The sequence below is a fragment of the Syngnathoides biaculeatus genome, chromosome 6 (assembly GCF_019802595.1).
Source record: "Syngnathoides biaculeatus isolate LvHL_M chromosome 6, ASM1980259v1, whole genome shotgun sequence".
NCBI classification, from domain to species: Eukaryota; Metazoa; Chordata; class Actinopteri; order Syngnathiformes; family Syngnathidae; genus Syngnathoides; species Syngnathoides biaculeatus.
In genome coordinates this window covers 29100461-29122111 of record NC_084645.1, presented here as the reverse complement: position 1 = coordinate 29122111, position 21651 = coordinate 29100461, and the positions used below count along the sequence as shown (strand labels likewise).

At 46.2% G+C, this 21651-nt stretch overlaps 2 protein-coding genes across 7 annotated transcripts in view; both read right to left on the bottom strand.

Moving 5' to 3' along the window:
- Nucleotides 1–11630, bottom strand: part of LOC133502362 (copine-8-like) — a 60459-nt gene extending 48829 nt beyond the window's left edge. The window contains exons 1-2 of the mRNA XM_061823075.1: nt 10519–11630; nt 10034–10368 (exon numbers count right to left, since the gene is read on the bottom strand). Coding sequence (XP_061679059.1) covers nt 10034–10110 — 77 coding nt within the window. The 5' untranslated portion in view covers nt 10111–10368; nt 10519–11630. The remainder of the gene's footprint in view (nt 1–10033; nt 10369–10518) is intronic.
- Nucleotides 11631–15619: 3989 nt separating this feature from the next.
- The window catches only part of kif21a (kinesin family member 21A), a 50808-nt gene continuing 44776 nt past the window's right edge, over nt 15620–21651 (bottom strand). For 5 of the 6 annotated variants that reach the window (XM_061822365.1, XM_061822367.1, XM_061822368.1 and 2 more), the window contains 5 exons: nt 20495–20659; nt 20260–20377; nt 19886–20056; nt 17578–17777; nt 15620–17459 (listed from right to left, as the gene is read on the bottom strand). In XM_061822365.1, coding sequence (XP_061678349.1) covers nt 17363–17459; nt 17578–17777; nt 19886–20056; nt 20260–20377; nt 20495–20659 — 751 coding nt within the window. In that variant the 3' untranslated portion in view covers nt 15620–17362. The remainder of the gene's footprint in view (nt 17460–17577; nt 17778–19885; nt 20057–20259; nt 20378–20494; nt 20660–21651) is intronic. The other variant, XR_009795339.1, reaches the window with a different exon arrangement.

The following is a 21651-nucleotide window of genomic DNA, read 5'->3' as shown; positions in this document are numbered from 1 at the left end:
AGCAGTTGCTCGGCGTTGCTGATGAGGCTACGAAGGACTGCGTTGAGTTTGTTTGGGCGATGAAGCTATCATGCTAGCTGGCGGGCGAGCGCGGTATCGCTTGTGTCCCGTCTTGTACCGTCCCACTTGACAGGCGGCGAGCGCGGCGCGGCCGCTGATGTCTAGTGATGTGTCTTCCGCTGATCCCAGCGTGGCCCAGATGGTACCGAGCCCCCCCCCCCCTCCCCTGCCCCCCGAAAATCCCCCTCCCTTAAATAAATGATAATAAACCGACGGGATGGCATCCAAGCGCTTCACGGCTGTGTAGGAGTGCGAAGTGGGAGACTTCACCTGCCAAATAGGATAAATGTTGGAGAAAAAGCCAAAAAAGAAGGCGACAGGCAACCATTAAGTACGCGTGTGGCGTGTGCGCACGCCCGAGGCTCTCCAACCGTTTCTGATCAAGATGCGTGTACGCGTCTCTTGTGTATATGCACAAGCGTGTACAGTATATGTGCGTGCGTGTCTTATGTATACTGGATGTATATCATATACATATGTGTCAAATGTCTTGTGTGTAAATGTACGTGTGTATGCGTGTACCCGAGGACATCCAGCTAGTCTCAGTCAAGACGCGTGTGTGTGTGTGTGTGTCTGTGTGCATGTGTGTGTAGGAGGCTTCATCAGGACGTCCAACTGGTCTTGTGGATGCGTTTATGTTTAAGTGTGTGTTAATGCGTGACGTGTCATTTGTGTCATATATGTCTTTGCGTACAAGCGTGTAAGTGTACGTGTGTGTGTGTGTGTGTGTGTGTACATATGAGTAGGTGTGGGTTTTGCGGGTATGCGTCCGCACCGGACGCCATCCGCCCGATCTTGATCCCGTGTGTCTACATTTCCGTGCACGTGTGTCATGTGGGTCACATGTCTATATATGTGTGTGCGTGTGTGTGTTTGTGTAGAGGCCTTCATCAGGACCTCCAACTGGTCTTGTGGATGTGTTTATATGAAATTGTGTGTTAATGCGTGATCTGTCATCTGTGTCATGTGTGTCTTTGCGTACACGTGTACATGTATGCGTGTGTATGCACGAGTGTGTGTGGTTTTTGCAGTTATGCGTGCGCACCTGAGGCCATCCGCCCGATCGTGATCCTGTGTGTCGACATTTCTGTATACGTGTGTCATGCGTGTCACGTGTTGATGTATATTTGTGTAGATGTTTGTGTGCGTGTAGGTGCTTTCATCAGGACGTCCAACTGGTCTTGTGGATGCGTTTATGTTTAAGTGTGTGTTCATGTGTGATGTGTCATTTGTGTCATGTGTGTCTTTGCGTACACGCATGTACATGTATGTCTACGCATGAGTATGTGTGGGTTTTGCGGGTATGCGTGCGCACCGGAGGTGATCCGCCCGTTCTTGATCCCGTGTGTCTACATTTCCGTGTACGTGTGTCATGTGTGTCACATGTCTATGTATATTTATATGTATATGTGTTGTATATGTAGGTGTGTGTGGGTGTGGGTGTTTTTGTGTGCTTGCATCATCCACCTGATCTTGGTCGGGATGCAGGTGGGGAAAAAAAAAAAAAAAAAGAAACAAAATATGTAAAAAGCGAGGGCGGCTCTGCACTCATCAAACATTTACGGCAGCGTGTCCTACCGACACAGGAATTACATTTGAATTACATTTGAACTCCCACCAGCGAGCAACCACGTGTTCACCGCGATATCACCCCCCCCCCCTCGCTGAAAAGCAGTTTGACGCCAAACCTAGCCTAGCCTTCGATGCACGCAAAAAGAAACACTGCATTTCTAGTGACGGGCCGCGGTGCTTTAAGATAAGAGTTTCATTTCTTCTGTGTCCATTTTCTTAACTCAAAACATTATCGCAAATAACCTTTCCCCATTGAACTAAATGGAAATGCCGTTAATCCGTTCCATCATTGGTGTTCCCACGAAATAATTTAATGAGGAAAAATAGCACTCTCTAATATTGAACTTCAAAAACCAGAGGGTAATGAATTGACTCAATACAGCGTAAAGTATTTAATATGTTGTGCCTCATGAGCTAATGTTTTTCATCCTTCTGTGTGTTGCGCCGAGAGGTGCTATTGTATAATATACCATATTGTAGACAAACAGAGAATAGACTTCTGTTGTTCTATCACTCAGTATATTGTATTTTATGGTTTAGGAAGAAGATGTGAGTAATGTGACATTATCTGTCTATATGTCTCCACCATCTTCTTCTTTTCCTTTCGGCTTGTCCCGTTAGGGGGTCACTACAGCGTGTCATCTTTTTCCATCCAAGCCTATCTCGTGCATCCTCTTCTCTAACACCCACAGTCTTCATGTCCTCCCTCAACACATCCATCAAACTTTGCTTTGGTCTTCCTCTCGGTCTTTTGCCTGGCAGCTCCATCCTCAGCACCCTTCCGCCGATATGCTCACTCTCTCGCCTCTGAACATGTCCAAAGCATCGAAGTCTGCTCTCTCAAACCTTGTCTCCAAAACATCCAACTTCGGCTGTCCCTCTAATGAGGTCATTTCTAACCCTATCCATCACTCCAAGCGAGAACCTCAACATCTTCATTTCCGCTTCCTGTTGTTTCTTCAGTGCCACCCACTGTCTCTAATCTGTAGATCATGGCCGGCCTCCCCACCCTTTTATAAACTTTGCCCTTCATCCTGGCAAAGACTCTTCTGTCACATAGAACTCCAGACACCTTCTGCCAACTCTTCCACCCCGCTTGGACCCGTTTCTTCACTTCCTTGCCACACTCTCCATTGCTCTGGATTGTTGACTCCAAGTATTTGAAGTCGTCCACCCTCGCCATCTCTTCTACCTGAAGCTTCAGTCTTCCTCCTCCGCCCCTCTCATTCCCGCACATATATTCCATTTTACTTCGGCTAATCTTCATTCCTCTCCTTTCCAGTGCGTGGCTCCATCTTTCTAATTGTTCCTCCGCCTGCTCCCTGCTCTCACTGAAGATCACAATATCATCTGTGAACATCATGGTCCAAGGGGATTCCAGTCTAACTTCATCTGTCAGCCTATCCATTACCACCGCAAACAGGAAGGGGCTCAGTGCGGATCCCTGATGCAGTCCCACCTCCACCTTGAATTCTTCTGTTACGCCTACGGCACATCTCACCACTGTTCTGCTGCCCTCATACTTGTCCTGTACTATTCTAACATATTTCTCCACCACACCGGACTTGAGCATGCAGTACCACAGTTCCTCTCTTGGTACTCTGTCATAAGCTTTCTGTAGATCTACAAAGACACAATGTAGCTCCTTCTGACCTTCTCTGTACTTTTCCACAAGCACCCTCAAGACAAATAATGCATCTATGGTACTCTTTCTAGGCATGAAACCATACTGTTGCTCGCAGACACTTACTTCTGTCCCGAGTCTAGCCTCCACTACTCTTTCCCATTCACCATGTGCTTTCAAATACCCGTTTGGGTTCTAAAATCGATGCTAAATGTTAGCATGCCAATGGTGTTTTCCATTCAATTGGTCGCTTTTTAGCCTATTAACCTAGAAGACTTTTCTTAGATAAGATACGTAATGTTATGTAGCGTGTAACACAATTGAATTGAGTAAAGGCAAAAACTCGGTTCAATCTCAAAGTACCACCGGAACCACATAACAACGGTGATGTTTTCAAAGATAATTGTAGATAAAGGGGAGGCATCCAAACAACATGGATCCACACAACATCGTGGGAGCGACCACCAGTCAGATTGTACAGCAAAGCTAATCACTACTAAAGGTGCCACATAACGTCGGATGCATACATAAATACTGAAAATACGCACAAAATCACCTGTCAGTCTTATGGAACGTCAAAGATGTAAAAGATGTCGCGTGCACCCAGTATAAGATCCAAGTCAGATTTGCCATAACTTGTGTCGCTTTCTGGGAGGTAAAGAAGAATGCACACAACATTGTGGAGGACCCACTGGTCACTCTTCTGGAACAGTAATCATTGCTAAAGACTTGATTGCCACATAATGCAAGATCTGAGGTGTTCTTGGTGGTCCTATGGCGTATATACATACAGCGTGGATGTGCACAACACTGCGGAGTGGCTACATTAAAGAATCCTGCTCAATTGTCTGCAAAATCGCCATTACCATATAATGTAGCCTCCGAGGCTGATTGGGTGGAACTAATAAGTAGAATAAACTGCCTGAAACAAACAATGAGGTACACAACACTGTGGAGTAACCACCTGTCAATCTTATGGAACGTCAGTCGTTGTAAAAGATGCGGCGTGCATCCAGGATAAGATCCATGTCAGATTTTCCATAACTTGTGTAGTTTTCTGGGACATAAAGATGAATGCACACAACATTGTGGAGGACCCACCGGTCACTCTTCTGGAACAGTAATCATCGCTCAAGACCTGATTGCCACATAATGCAAGATCCGAAGTGTTCTTGGTGGTCCTGGTACATACAACGTGGATGTACACAACATTGCGGAGTGGCTACATCCAAGAATCCTGCGGAATTGTATGCAAAAATCGCCGTTACTATTTAAATGTAGGCTCTGAGCCTGATTGGGTGGGACTAATAAGTAGAATAAACTGCCTGGAACATGAACAATGAGGCACACAACACTGTGGCGCAACCACCTGTCAGTCTAACGGAACGAGAATCTTCATAAAAGATGCCGTCTCTGTTTCATGCAAAATATGAAGCAAACTCAGAGGAACTTAGAAGTCCGGGAGCTCCCTTGAACATAAACAGGGATGCGCACAACCTTGTGGAGAGACCACTGGAAAGGTAATTGCTGTAAAAAAAAAAAAAAAAACAGATTCTGCCTAAATACAAGAAGAAGTCAGCCAAAATTGATCTCGAACACATGCTAAATTTGCACAGTATAAGATAAATGAAATAAAAATAATGAGAGCCCCAAAGGCAGCAAAAGTTAATTTGGAGTTCCATCTTTTATAACGGGGAACACGGTACCGGGCGGGATAGAAGTACGGCGGGAAAGTGGGTCAAGACTGGACAACAACTAACTCATTTGGACTTTAATGACCACAAGGGGGCCGTTGTGCTCGAAGGTTTCGAGACGCCATCGCACAGCCCGGTAAAGTCAGCGCTTTCCGGGTGCTTGCGCTGGATAAATTGCATTCACCAATGAATCAGGGTACGAAGGCAATTTTACGCATTTTGGAGGTGCCGTCGGGGTCGTAACGCAACGGTGTCAATACCGCAATATGTAAACGAGTGCGAGTGTAATCAACTGCGCAGGATGATTGCTGGATTCTGTGTTGAAAAAAAGGTGTTTGGCGGATGAGTTTATTTTCAGGGCTCTCTTTTAGGACCCCTTGCTTTTTGATGGCAGGTTGGTGGCAAACTCCTGCTTTGCTGGATTCCGTGTGAAAGACACAAACCCGATCATTTGGAAGCACGTTTGTGTGAAATATTTTAAGCCTCAAAACATAAACGTATTCTGGTGCCTCACTGGATTCTGTATGAAAGACAAAATCTGTTCTGGCGCTGGTGGAAAAGTCTTGAAGTCTTAAAGCCATTTTTAGACTCTTGATTATTACACTCTGGGGTTGGCCTCACAGTTCTGAGGACCCGGGTTCAATCCCGGCCCCGCCTGTGTGGAGTTTGCATGTTCTCCCCCGTGCCTACGTGGGTTTCCTCCGGGCACTCCGGTTTCCCCCCACATCCCAAAAACATGCAACATTAATTGGACACTCTAAATTGCCCCAAGGTGTGATTGTGAGTGCGACTGTTTGTCTCAATGTGCCCTGGGATTGGCTGGCAACCGGTTATGGGTGTGCCCCGCACGCCTCTTGCTTTTTGACAGCTGGGATAGGCTCCAGCACTCCCCGCAACCCTCGTGAGGATAAGCAGCAAAGAAAATGGATGGATGGATTTTTAAACTCGCAACAGTTTCTGTCCTGCCTTTTTTCCCTTGTAGCTTCGTTGGACTTGAAAGTGGAAATTGACCAGGATCTCTGTATGAAAGTCTTAATCCAATTTTATCTTGAAGGAAAAATGGCTATTAAACATTTCCATGTGTTTTTTCTGGGTCGACGTAAAAGACAACCATACTTTTATGGCACTAATGCCACAGTTTTGCAGGATCTTTATGTGAAAGCCTTCAAGTTTCAAACAGATTTGATTGATTACGGCCACCTTTTTTCATGTAGCTTCAATGGATTCCATGTGAAAGACACAAAATCCGGTATGTACACCTCTGGGTCTGATGGTGCAATTTTGGAGGCTCACTGTATGAAAGTCTAAGCTTCGCTGGGTTCTGTGTGAAAGATGAAATCTACCACTACACCTCTTGAAGCTGTAGTTTTGTGGCATGTCTGTGTAAAATGTTTTCACTTTTAAACTAAAGTTCTCACTCCTGTTTGTGGAAGACAAGTGTTGTATCTCCAGTGCTGTTCTGGCTCTGATGCAGGGCTTCTGCGTGAAAGAGATGATAGACAGCGACAGTCCAATACGGGTTCCTGGTACTTTTGGTCAAAAAAAGTGGCTATACAGTAGCGCGCATCGATTCCATCACTTAAAGGTTCATCTTCGTTGCTGCATATTGTCGGTCGCGTAGCGTCTCTTTCTTCACCTCGACGTGGAAAGCGAAACATTGGCGCTGACACATCGACTGGCCTCCCAGTGGGTCAGCGGGGAGTCTTCAATGGCGCCACATCTCGCGTCAATTCCTCCGCGCCGCCTTCCGCGGGTCCTAAATGTCACGCGGCTCAAACGCCGCGACGCGCTCGGACCCCGAGACGGGCCGCGGCCGCGTGATCTTTTGACGCTCCGACTCTCCCGGCATCTGCGTGGTCGCTCGATGCCGTCTGCTCGTGACGCGCCGTCACCCAAAAGTGTGCGCGTGTGAGAATCCTCGCGACTACGGAGCCGACGGCAAGACCAAAGTGACAAAACCACAGCGCCTGTACCAGCGCATGCGGAGGGGGGTGGCAAGTTTATTGAGTGGGCAGGGAGGGGATTGAGGTGTGCTTAGTGTCAGAAGGGCCGCCTGGGAATTGCACCAGAGATGCGCCAGCATTGCACACGAGACTAGCAATTGCACAACAGCTTGAAGGGACCCTGGAAATAGAAACTATGGCCACCTCAAAGCAAAAATAGCAATCTTCCCGTATATTTTCAGACAAGGCTTCTTGAGACTTTTTTTTTTATTTTTTGGGGGGGGGCTGCTTATAATGGACGTGCCTAACAAATGGTGCGGAATGAAACTGGCATCAATGGATGAATTTTTCCAAAAGTCCTGCAGGTGCACAATTGAATCTAAAATGACTCCTTCAACAATCCAAAATGTCAGACCTAGTGTATCTTCTATGTCAGGGGTGTCAATCATACGACCCGCGGGCTAGGACCGGCCCACAAAGAGGTTCGATCAGGGCCGCAGGATAATTTAGAAGTGAAAAAAATGCATAAAAGACATGTTTTTAATAAGATGCAATTCGGGAATTATCCGCTAAGGGGACACTGTTTTGAGCAGAGTAGAAGACAACCTTGGTTTGATTACAGAAGAAGACAACAGCATGCGCTTGTGCAGGCCCAAAGACGCCAAGTATCAGGAAGAAAAACAAGTCCAGACTAGATTTAACGCCTTTAAAATGCTGTTTGGATTGAGAAAAAATACACCTCTGTGAAGAGGAATCTTTACAGTGCTGATTAAAAAAAATGTGCAATTTAATGTTCGTCAGCAACTTTACTACAAAAAAATATGGTGGCATTCGACTGTTCATGCAATTTTCAGTATGTATTGTATGTGTGTTTCATGGATGAAGTTTACACATTTGCAGGAATGGTTAATAATTTCATTTTTACACATTTAATAGCACTTTTCCTTTGTTTGATTAAATTTCGGTTTTATCCGCACAAGTGTAAATGGTTTAAAAATCCCTTTCTTTATAAATCTCATGTAATCTTATTTTTTTTTTTTTTTGTGGGCCTACCCATGATAGACATGCCCACCCAATCGCAGGTTGCTAAGCGCAACTAGCGTTGGTTAGAAATGCTGCAAAAATTCCGGGGTGCACCCTTGCCCCGATGGCGAGCCAACAAATTTTGTGCCCACACACAATGACAAAAACTGAAATGATTTCTAATTTTGGTGGCAATCTTGCCCTAAAATGGCAGCTTCAGGTCAAAATGGCCAACTTCTGGCGTGTTTTCAGACATTGCTTCTTCTCCCCTCATGACGGGCATGTCAGCCAAATTTTATAACGTTAAAAGAAAAGCTGTCACTGATGGTTCGATCTTGTGCCGGTTAGCCCGTGTAAAACTGTCACAGCATCAAGTTTAGTTTAATACTAGAATGATCTATTTTGAGTCTTGCTGCGCTCCGTAGTGGCCAAGTTGCCAGTTCCCTCAACGGTGACATTTTATTTGACTGAAGACATCGTTAAGGTGCTGCTGCATTGGTTAGCAACAGAGATCATTTCGCTTAGCCTTTTTCTTTCCCATTAAGGGGATTTCATTTTCATTAATTATTCTTAGGCGGCACGTGGATCAGCTGGAAAACCTGGCCTCACAGTTCTGAGGTCCCGGGTTCAATCCCGGCCCCGCCTGTGTGGAGTTTGCATGTTCTCCCCCATGCCTGCATGGGTTTCCTTCGGGCACTCCGGTTTTCTCCCACATCCCCCCAAAAAACAAACAAAAAAAAAACATGCAACATTAATTAGACACTCTAAATTGCCCATAGGTGTGATTGTGAGTGCGACTGTCTCGATGTGCCCTGCGATTTCCAGTTCCCCCCCGTTGACAACTGGGATAGGCCACATCACTTCCCGCCACCCTCATGAGGATAAGCGGCAAAGAAAATGGATGGATGGATAATTATTCTTAACCCAGATGCTAAATTGGGGTGCTGCATCTGTCATAGAGGCTATGGCCACTCTATTATTAGCGGAAGCAGGGTGAATAAATACATTTTCATCAGCATTAATAACCAGGATGCATTGCGGTGATCTCACACGCATTTGATGCGCCGCTGAACACTTCATTAGGTACATCCCCGCGTCAAATCCATTTTTGATTGCATCATGCCGAGAGCTGCCCCTAATATTCTGTACTTTGAGTTCACCGTGCTACACCGCATGATCAAAATATTAGGGACAGCTCCCAGTATGAGATATTCAATATCATAAAGAAATATGGAAGATACCTGTCAGGACGCGATAAGGTCATTTCCTACCATGCATTGATGTTAAGGTACCGTAATGCCCTCACATGTGGGCGAGGATGGTCGCAGTCGCTCATCCACTTTTAGTCATAACACAAAGATACAAAATGACAACGCGCGGGGGGCTGCTGTTGGCCACAACTCACGCCCCAACGCTCACATGTAGACTAACTGGGCAAACTTTAGCACAGCCCACATTCACTAGATGAATACACCTGAATTATTTACACTTGTCACAATGAGATTTCTTTTTATTATCTTTTTTTTTTATAGAGTGGGCTTTTTCCAGGCTGGAACAAATCAACAGCATTTCAGTTCATTTCATCCATTTTCTTAGCCGTTTATCCTCACGAGGGTTGCGGGAGTGCTGGAGACTATCCCAGCTGTCAAGGGGAAGGTGGCGGGGTACACCCTGAACTGGTCGCCAGTCAATCGCAGGGCACATAGGGGTAAATAGCCGCACCCACAATCACACCTTGGGGCAATTTAGAGTGTCCAATTAATGTTGGATGATTTTTTGGGATGTGGGAGGAAACCGGAGTGCCTGGAGGAAACCCACGCAGGCACGGGGAGGACATGCAAACTCGGGATTGATCCCAGGACCTCAGAACTGTGTGGCCAACGCTTTTCCAGTTGAGTCACCGTGCCGCCCCAGTTCATTTCATTAGGGAACAAATGACGCTGGTAAAGACTGTCTACGTATAACTAGCCACAATCTTGGTACCAGTGTCAAGCATCTTCGCACGTGTCAGCTCACACACATGGTGACAGCTGGCGCCAAAACGAAGCATCACATCGCAGGCACGCACGCACGCACGTACGTACACGCCGAGTCGAGAACGCACGCATGTTCCGTACCTGCACGACACGGTGAGTTCAACTTTGGTGGCAGGGATGGCCGCGGTGAAGGGGTCCGCGTCCCCGATGCACGCCATACTCCAAACTGCAGTCGAGCCTCAGTGGCGGGCATGAGAGGGATGGAAAGGGAGCTGGATGATGATGAGGATGATGGTGGTGGTGGTGGTGGTGGTGATGATGATGATGGCGGCCGTGTCGTGGGGAAGAAGTCGACAGGGTGTCGTCGGTGGTAGTAGAGGTGGTGGGACTGATGGGGGAGGAAGGAGGGCGCTCCGCCGTCCTCCGACGTGTGGATGCTTCCAAGCGCGGGAAAAAGCCTGGAGTGTGTGACAACACTGGGGGGGAGAGAGAGAGAGAGAGAGAGAGAGAGAGAGAGAGAAAGGGAGAGAGGGAGGGTGGTGCAGAGAGAAAGAGAGATCGAGGGAAGGCTTTCAATTGGCTGTGCGTGAAAGCAGCTGTGTCAAAATATGTAATTACATTCATACCTGTACTACAGCACTATTGTCCAAAAGAGAGAGAATAAGAAAAGGTGAACCCGGGGCAGGGAAGGTGAGAGAGAGTGAGGGAATAAGAAGGAAAAGTGGGAGAAAGCGGGAGGAAAGAGAATAAGGGAGAGGATTGCGCACGAGAGGGAGAGAGAGAAAGAATGAGAGGACAGGGAGAGAGGGGGAGAGAATGAGAGAAAGAAGCAATGGGCTGAGGGAGATCAAGAATGAGAGAGGACAGGGAAATGGAGAGAGGCGGAAAAGAGATGGGGGGAAAAGCTAATGAGAGAGGAAAGGGGGAGAGAAAAGGGGGGGAGGAGAGGAAGAGATAGAGGAAACTGATAAGAGGAAGAGGGAGAAAACGAGCGAGAGGAAGATGAGTGAGGGAAAGGGGAAGTGAAGGAGACAGATGAAGGAGAGAGGGATGAGAGGAAAAATGAAAGATTTCCATTTCAAGTATAAAATGATTGACCCTAACAAAGTGTAAAAAGATGTTAAGCAGTCCTTCGGGGCAATGAGTGAACACACGACATCACTTCCTGTTGATCTTCTTTTGGAAAAGCCTCAACACACACGCAAAAAGAAAAACCCAAAGAAAGAAAAGTGGCTTCAAAGTCGCGTGAAGGTGGTCCAACCCAGCTGTGACTCGGCAGCTGGTTCGCCAACGGGGGCACCCAAGACCACCTCGGAGCGAAATGGCACGCCGTCAACGAGGCACGATGGCCACCGTTAGCTTCCATGCTGCTAGCCTCCTCCGGAGAACTCTTTTCTGGTTCTGCGCAAGCGCCGACAGCGAGTCGCTTTGGGTCGCTTTTCTGAGGGCGACACGAAACGACGCCGACGAGCGGCAAGGATCTCGCGACATGATCAAGATGCTTGCTAGTGCAAAACAAAGGTAATTAGCGAGCCCCGCGTGACACCGAGGATCAAACACGAGACAACTGTTAGCGCTGATCGACATGGTGCTCACATTTAATCTCCCTTGAACAATCCGCTGGGCTTCAAAAGTTTTCAAATATTTTGGGAGGTCAGGTGCAGCATTTACTGAGTGGGGGGTTAGGTTTTGGAATGCTATGAGCGGATGAGGACTTATACACAGAGGTTGAAAGTAAACTTGCGCGACAACGGCTAGCGTCCACGTAGCAAGTGCAAAAACGTCATGAAAGTGAAATAACTGGTTCGGTGCTACGGGGGACGCTGGGAAAAAGCGACGATACGGCATAAGATTGGAAACAAGACTGGCATGCGTATGTAAATGTTTATTACGTGTAGATTTTGAGCTAGCAAGCTGTCGGAAGTGAAGGGGGCGGGGAGGGGGGTGATCATGAGCAATCCATGAAAGGTAAAAAACGCTAATATGGTTTAAATCAGGGGTATTGACCTGATTTTTGTGGTGGGACACATTTTTTTCTACAGTTTCACCTCAGAGGGTGGTTACGACGGCGAAACTACAAAGTTTCATCGCCTCAGTGGCAGCCGGCCAATAGGAGGCGCTCGGGCGCTGCCCCACCTTGAAAAGCGCAAAAGTGAAAAAACAGACATAGTACAAATTAAATGCATACCTATTTTTAGAAAAGAGGAGGATAAATAGTTGATAGAAGTTCATTTGTGCATCTCTGGCTGTCTTTTTTTTTTTTTTAAATTTAGTGTTCCTCCTAGCATAGTTATGCTACTGTAAAAAAAAGTTTGACCCAAAAACTGCTTGCGATATTGCAACATTATTACCATTCTCCATATGACGGGTTGACATTTGAGCGCAGACTTCAGCAAGAATCGTTGTCATGAGCAAGGCTTGGCCACTGTGAAAAGGGGCGTTCCACACGTAAGTTAGAGTAACCCTAATCACAACGATTCTGTGCCCTTTTGTTTGAGCCTGTCCTGCTGAGTTTTATTTTGAACCGTAGTCATCGGACCTTGCTGCATGTCTTTTAGATCCAGCGTAGCCTAGAATTTCTGTGCCCCTGCCTTGTCGGACTGCTACAGTTTCCGCCCAAAAAAAAAAAAAAAAAAAAACACATTGAACATTATGCCTCCGCCTTGAAGTCCTGCATTTTGGGTCCACCCCCGTACCAGAGGTTCATGAAAATCAACGAATTTGACGCAAATGATATGCTTCGGGGGCCACTCAAAATGATGTGCCAGGCCAAATTTGACAGCCGCGGTTTAAACTCACTGCAAATGCTCTGAACACATTTCTGATGCTGGGTGCATAATCACCACCTCACCTGTTTTTCTACACTGAAGATGCAAATGTCAAAGAGAAAATTCACTGGCACAAACTACGCGAGTCTATCCAGTAGTACTATCTAATAAATATTTACAAAAAAATAAACTGGTTTGAAAGTTATGTACGTGGATATGTTGGGCAGCCATGAGATATACTGTACAACCAATGGCCATATTTGAAACATTTTCAGTTGAGCTACAGGGCAGGGGAGACTTGTTATAACCCCCCAGTACCTATTGATATATCTATCCATCCATCCATCCATCTTCTTTGCCGCTTATCCTCACGAGGGTCACAGGGAGTGCGGGAGCCTATCCCAGCTGTCAACGGTCAGGAGGCGGGGTACACCCCGAACTGGTTGCCAGCCAATCGCAGGGCACATCGAGACAAACAGTTGCACTCACAATCACACCTAGGGGCAATTTAGAGTGTCCAATTAGTGCTGCATGTTTTTGGGATGTGGGAGGAAACCGGAGTGCCCGGACGAAACCCACGCAGGCACGGGGGAGAACATGCAAACTTTTGAACCCGGTACCTCAGAACCGTGAGGCCAACGCTTTGGCAGCTGATCCCACCGTGCTGGCCGTATTGAATATCTGTTGATACATAATTCAGTAAATATCTGATGAGTTGGCAGACCTCTCCCAGGTGACACGTATGCAACATCCTGAAAAGAAAAGGAAAAAAAAAAAAAACACACATTGAACATTATGCCTCCGCCTTGAAGTCCTGCATTTTGGGTCCACCCCCGTACCAGACGTTCATGAAAATCAACGAATTTGACGCAAATGATATGCTTCGGGGGCCACTCAAAATGATGTGCCAGGCCAAATTTGACAGCCGCGGTTTAAACTCACTGCAAATGCTCTGAACACATTTCTGATGCTGGGTGCATAATCACCACCTCACCTGTTTTTCTACACTGAAGATGCAAATGTCAAAGAGAAAATTCACTGGCACAAACTACGCGAGTCTATCCAGTAGTACTATCTAATAAATATTTACAAAAAAATAAACTGGTTTGAAAGTTATGTACGTGGATATGTTGGGCAGCCATGAGATATACTGTACAACCAATGGCCATATTTGAAACATTTTCAGTTGAGCTACAGGGCAGGGGAGACTTGTTATAACCCCCCAGTACCTATTGATATATCTATCCATCCATCCATCCATCTTCTTTGCCGCTTATCCTCACGAGGGTCACAGGGAGTGCGGGAGCCTATCCCAGCTGTCAACGGTCAGGAGGCGGGGTACACCCCGAACTGGTTGCCAGCCAATCGCAGGGCACATCGAGACAAACAGTTGCACTCACAATCACACCTAGGGGCAATTTAGAGTGTCCAATTAGTGCTGCATGTTTTTGGGATGTGGGAGGAAACCGGAGTGCCCGGACGAAACCCACGCAGGCACGGGGGAGAACATGCAAACTTTTGAACCCGGTACCTCAGAACCGTGAGGCCAACGCTTTGGCAGCTGATCCCACCGTGCTGGCCGTATTGAATATCTGTTGATACATAATTCAGTAAATATCTGATGAGTTGGCAGACCTCTCCCAGGTGACACGTATGCAACATCCTGAAAAGAAAAGGAAAAAAAAAAAAAAAGCACACATCATTAGCGACAAACTTTGAAGACAAGACGATGACTCCTTTCATTAAACAGAACGGAAGGGGGAAAAAAATTACATTTTAGCCCAGTAACAGCTCTACGATTGAATATATATTCCCACATAGTTATTAAAAGCAAGTGAAACAGAATAACAATGGTCTGAGCATAGCACACTAAGATAAGATAAAATAAAGTAAGGTCTTTAATGATAATCCGTGTCCCCCGCGTTCAAAGGGTCTTTCCCCGTGAAAAGTTGCGCTGAGTCTGCATCTCCTCCCACATGTGCAACGCTGCAAAAAAGGACTCATGTGCTGCTGCTGCTTCTGCTGTTTTTAAATGAGGATGAATGGACGCCAGCGCTTTAATAAGCATCACCGTTCCGCCGCCGCCGCCGCCCACCCAGGAGCCATTGAGCAAAACAATGCTGGAAAGTTAAATGAAAAAAAGTTTAGTCATACTCGTAGTGAATGAGCGAGCACAGATCATGAACATTGTCAATGTACATTTGGTGAGGAGGGATAACGGCAAAAATGCAGTGGGTATAAAAAGTCTACACACCCCCGTTGGAATGCCAGGCTTTTGTGATGGGGGGAAAAAATGAGACCTAGATACAGTAAATCACTTCAAAACCTCTCTCCACCATTTATGGTACTGAACTACATTGGGGAAAACTGAGGGAAGTAAAAATAAACTGAGCTGACATGGTTGCAGAAGTAAGCACACCCTTCTACAGATGGGGGAATGTGACTGTTTAGTTAACCAATTATATTCTAACTCAAAGGAGGTTCCCACCTCCCAGCATTTAAATAAAGTTCAGCTGTTGTAGACTTTTCCTGGCATTTCTTAATGATCTTGGCCCACAATCAAATTAATGAAGTGAGCACAGACCCAACGGGAGTTAATTTAGACCCGGCACTTCCACGAGTCCCATTGTCTTTGCTGTTCTGCTGCTGCCACCTGGCGGTCTGTCCTGCTTTTCAAGACTGACCTTATTTGCGCTGCTAAATATTTTACACACGTGAACACTACTATGCTTTGCAAACGTATTTATTTATAATTAATTTAATTTCTTGCATCATTTTCATTGTAAAGCAGTTTGTGTTGCTTTTTTTTTAGTATATTCTAAAGATTTTGCGAGTATTTTAGGTATGGTTTAAAAATAATGGTTTGATTGACTGACGAGTAGTGGGAATCTATGAAGATTGGAACATTTATGAAAAAGAAAAATTGCACAAAGAGAAAAAAAAAAACATCCAGAATCCATTTTGTTTTTGACAGATGGCGTTTATTCTCACGGGCATCATCTGACATTAGAATAGCTACAGAGACGGCCATTTGGAACATGGCTTCTACGATTCCAAAAGGGCGGGGAAGGTCCAGGATTACGCAGAGCTGGGGACCGATCCGAAACGGATGACAATAAAAAATAATCTAAACATGAATGAATAAAAATCAAGTCAGTAAGTAATCATATCGGTGGTCCCAAGAGAAAACATTCAATTGTGTTAGCGTCGTCGCCGTCAAAACATTCACGAGAAATGAAGGCCTCTACAAAAAAAAAAAAAAAAAAAGTCGGTGACATAAAGGTACGTATCCATCCCGTGATTTGACAAGCCAATGAGTGGAGCTCACCCGAAGTGTGCGACGACAAGCCCTCTTGTCAAAGCCAGGAAGGATGAACACGTTTAGCGAGTGAGCACTGACCAAGTCGATATACATCAGCTGAGCGTAGACCGCATCCATAAACCTCAAGGATGCGAGTCCATGTCTGCAGGCGAAGAGTGAGCAAGGACCGTGTTGTGTACATTTAGGGAGGATGTCCATATGGATCGCCGTACACATAATGATCACTGACGGTGTCAACGCACACGATTAAGAACTCGGACGATGTCAGCATGTAATGGATAACGTAACATACAAATAAGTAAAAACCGAACCATGTGAACACATTTCGAGACAGTGGACCACGTCACGTACACAAAGTGAGTACAGACCCCGTCTACATTTGTGTAATGAGTATGGGCCATGTAGTAAGCCTGCACTACAGCAATAACAATAGGACACGTAGCGAGGACGGACCACGTCGGCAAATACTGACGTCAGTATACGTGTAGTGAGCCTGGTCCGTGCCAACATACGAAGTGAGCACAGACCGCGTCGGATAAATGTAGTAGGCCGGACCCGTGCCAATATAAATGAAGTGAGCAAGGACCGTGTCAACATGTAGTGAGCGTGGATAACGTTATTATAGACAAACCGTGTTAACCTACGTGTAGTGGGTGTGTAATAGCAACGTTCATGGCGCGAGCACACAAAGTGGACACCGAACGTGTCAAAATAGAGTAAGTGGATTGAGCGCGGACCGGGGGTACAAAATACGAGGCAGGCTAAAGTGTATACAGAGTGCGGACCACGTCAACGTATGTTTATACAGTATGCGGCGTGTGAGTGGTCTTCGTCCTGAAAAAAATCCTCACTTTTAAGACGTGCTGAGAATAAAAAGGCGAATGGCGTCACGTGGCAACGCGAGGCCCGTGCGTCACGCAATCGAGGCTGATCTACGTTCCATAAATTAGACACATCCAGAATCATGTCACGTTTGAAAACTTAAGATGTAGAAGAAAAAAAAATGGAGACGTCTTCACTCAACGGGAGGTGAAAGCTTAAAAGAAGAGGTAAAGGGGGACATTTCTACAAGCGTTGACTTGAGGACATCCAGCAAGAAACAGGAAGCACAGCGCTGCTGGGTTGGTTAGACCGGCTAGCAACCCGACACCTTCCATCCGAGACTTCAAAGCACAAACGGTGGCCACGTTGGACCGCTGTCACGCTAAAAACAACAGCTAATAATGGCTAATATTTGGAAAATGCACTTGAAGCAACCTTGATGAGGATTATCGCTTAGTGGCCTTGTGTGTGTGTGTGTGTGTGTTGGGGCTTAGTATAAGCAGAGGGAGGCAAAGTGCACATCACTACAGTGTCCATCAGGGGGCGCTGCGCGGTCGTTCAGTTACTCGCAACCTCGTCCGCTGTATTGTCGACCGCTTCGAGAGTGCCGTCCAGTCCGCTGCCGCGTGCGCGCCAGATCTTCACCGTCCGGTCGCTGCAACGCACAAACCAACCCAAAAATCGAAACAGAGCCTTCATTTGACCGGACCGTTTGACCCAAAACCTGCGACTGGACTGGACAAACAACTCCGAATGTAAATACGCAAACTCACTCGGACGCGGTGAATACGTGGCTGGCGTTGGTGGAGATCCCGTTGATGGGGCTGTCGTGACCCTTGAGCTCGCCCAGGCCGGCCAGAGTGTCCGTGTGCCACAGTTTGAGAACCCCTCCTCGGCAGCCGCTCAGGAGGAACGGAAAGCCCGGAACCACCCCCAGGGCACAAACCCAGTCACGGTGGGCGTTTGGGACTTGCTGGTGGGAGAAATATTGAAGGGATTGGTGTCATGGAGGGCCGAAAGAAATGGATAAATTGGGGCTGAAAAATGACATGGCAAAATGTGGAAAAATGAAGTGGCATAGCACACAATGTCGTGGAGCAACCCAAGAAGTTGACTCTTCGGAATAGAGCTCGCGCACATGACGTCACCATTTTCACGGCGCCATATTGCCGCTCAAAAAGAGCTGCTCGGCAGTGTGGGGGACATTGAACCGGAGCACAATATTCACAATGCCAGATACTTGTTGTGCCGTTGGTTGTTACAACAGACAAGACATATTCAAAGAGATCATTTTTTGGAATATCAGCTGAAAAAACAAGAAAAGATAGATGGATTTCGGCAATTAAACGTGATGCCCAACCAAATACGCAAGTCAGATAGGAATTATTATTCTCAATCGCAAATTCCCAAGAAGTATTTATAACCCCAAATTGGATAATTTTAGAACAATGCGTTTCAAAAGAAAGAAAAAAACAACAACAGGCAGTCGTCTCCAACGTACACGGAAGCGTGTTGCGGCCACACGTTAAACTTGGGTAAACCTCTCCCCGACAGAAATTTTATTTTATTTCTTTTTAAATATGCATTATTCTCAAATGAGTCCAATGTGTTTTTTAAAAAAAGAAAAAGAGGTTAATGTAGGTTAACGTGTGGCCACAACACGCTTCCATGTGCGGGGGTTGAAGCCTATCCCAGCGGTTTATTTTCGTTTAACGTGTGGCCGCAACACGCTTCCGTGTACGGAGCAGCCGACTCGCTATCTCTTCTTATTCCAATCGTAGTTAATGAATGCGAGTTTGTGTAAAACCAGGGGTCATGTATTTAAATATTGGCATTTGTATTTAAAAAAATCTGAGTGGCTCCATCACTATGTGGGATTTATTCTTGATTGAGAACAGATCCAACAACGAAGTATTTGTACGCGTCCAGACTTTTCTACGCTTTCAAACTCTTCCGTGTAAATCTCGACGACTTACACACCAGATCCACGTGTAGATCCAGTTGTCCAAGAGAAGCGGAAGCGAATTGACAGTCCAATTTCTCATCGTCGAAGACATCGACTTCGGCATTAAATACGGGTCCTCTATGCCAAGTGTCTCTCATTTTTCCACGTACCGTCGTTTATTATCACATTCTAAAAGTTTAACGGTATCAGACAAAACTCTGGGAGACGTATTTTTGTGTTATCTCCAACCGACTTGCTTTGCTTGACCGGCAATACGCTCAGTCACGTGATTTCGGTGACAAAGGTGCACGACCTCTATGGGCAATGTGTCTCATTCACTAATAAATGCATTGAAATGTTCTCCCTTTGCGCACAAGTAGAGCGTATACAGATTCATGATGTGTGTCTGTGTGACATTGCGCATGAAATCTGCGCATGACATAAAATTGTCTAGTGGGGCACCACCAATCGTCATTATCTCCACATAACATACGAGCCGGACAAAATATGTCGTAGCTCTTTGGAACCTAAACACGCGCACAACATTGTGGAGTGGTCACAGAAGTCTACTGGAGCGCTAATTGTCAACGGCAAAACGTCTCCACATGACATTAGATTGGAGGCGGAAGAGGAACAAATCAGTCACGTGGATCCCAAGAACATATGCACACAACATTGTGGAGCGACTAACTGATACATTCCAGAGTTTACTGGAATCGATTTTGCTAGTCTTCTCGTAAGATAAAATTGGCAGACGAAGTAATGAAGTCAAGGCGGCACAGTGGGTCAGCTGGAGAGCATTGGGCTCACAGTTCTGAGGTCCTGGGTTCGATCCTGGAGTTTGCATGTTTACCCCGTGCCTGCGTGGGTTTTCTCCGGGCACTCCGGTTTCCTCCCACATCCCAAAAACACGCGACATTAATTCGACCATCTAAATTGCCCCTAGATGCGATTGTGAGTGCGGTTGTTTGTTTCTATGTGCCTTGCGATTGGCTGGCAACCAGTTCAGGGTTTACCCCGCCTCCCGTTGACAGCTGGGATAGGCTCCAGGACGCCCCGCGACCCTTGTTAGGATAAGCGGCAAAAGAGCACATGTCTACTGGCACATTAATCGTGAGTCATCACGCGAGCAGCACCTGCAGCAGGTCCTTGCGGTCCAAGTCCCACTTCTTGATCCCGTTGTCACGGGAGCCACTGAAGAAGACGTCGCCCTGGACCACCAGAGACTCGATGCCATCGTAGTGGGGGGGCTCGAAGTTGTGGGTCGGGCCGATACTTCCCATGGAGCCTTCCGTCACGTCAAAGAGCTACACAAACGCACACAGAACCAAAGGAAGCTTCAATATTGGGGGGGCAGATATGATTTGAGTGTCTGAATTGAAATGCTAATCATCATAAAAGACAACTTCCAGGTAAAATGGTACGAATGAATAAATGGTGTTCCTCCCTGGAACCCAAAAATCAACCCAAGAATGTGGAGCAACCGTGACAGTTCGGTGCAATAACACACCTTGACATAGTGGTCTTTGGAGCCAGTGATCACCAGATCCTGGTTGTTCCCTGACTGGTCCACAGTCAAACACATAACAGGACCCTGGTGACCAGTGAGTTTCCCAGTAGATGCAAACCTTAAGAAAAAAAATTATCGTGGTCAATATTTTGTACACTTACGTACTCTTAAAGAAAAAAAAAAAAAAACAAAAAAAAACCACACACACACACACAAATGTGATCGGGACCCTCACCTTCGTAGATCCCACACCCTGACTGAGTTTCCGGCCGCGGCGTACAGGACCGTTCCGTTGGGGTTCAGCATGATCTGGTTGATCAGGTTCTCGCCTGCCGGGATGCTGACCGTCCGGTTGGTGCTGGACGCGCAGACGTCGCCGACGTTAACCTGACCGGAGGAGCTGCGGACACAAAGCAGCGCCACGAAATAATAAAAAAAATGTGGACGCACAACATTGTGGGGTGACCCCGGCAATCACTAGATGGGAAATTACTGGAAAAAACACCATCTGTCAGGGGTGCTCAACGCGTCGATCACGATGGCGTGCCCCAAAAAAAAAAAGAAAAAAAAGACGGCAGCCAATGTTCCCTCTAAACTGCATGCATGCGCAATTGTCTCTTTGCAGATGTACTGCGTTGCGCAAAAAAAAAAAAACAAAAAAAAACCCAACAACAATCCAATACAAATTGAAAGTATAACACAGCTATTCAGTATGTGGCATTTTGCAATGTGATTCAATAAGTGAGGGATGACTGGTTGCTCCATCCAACGGCACAATTCACATACTGTAAAATAAGTACTGTAAAATATGAAAAAAAGCCACTGGTTTCTTTTAGGCAACACACAGAACTTTCGCTAACAACGACCGCTGCTCCACCACACTCTTTTTCCTAGTTTACCTTACACCCCCCCCCCCCCCTCCGCTCTTAAAAGGCTTACACTCATAATTACAAATGTTAAAGTGTGTGTTTTATAATGACAGTGTTCACCACCGCTGCGTTAGTTAGCAACACAGTCCGGGCAACGTAGAGCAAAGACGAACTAGACATGCTGCCTATGTTTACTTTCGGTATTAATAGAGAAAGTTAAGAAAGAAATGCTGTTGTTTTAAGATGACTGTCGGAGTCTGTGAATAATAAAAGAAAAAGTGGTTAAAGTGGACGAGATTTTCTCTTTTCCGAGTGGGAAAGGTCTGGTCCGAAGCCAAAGTAGAAAGTCCAGGATGAGATGGTGTGTAATTTTTAAAATTCCACCTCAGCACAGCCTGATCCAGGATGAAAGCACAGACAATGCAGTGCACAAAAGGCTAATTCTGTGTTTTAAATATAGGAGGCAACATAACATTAACCTTAAAATGGTTTGGGAGCATCATCATCATCTGGCTGCTTGAAA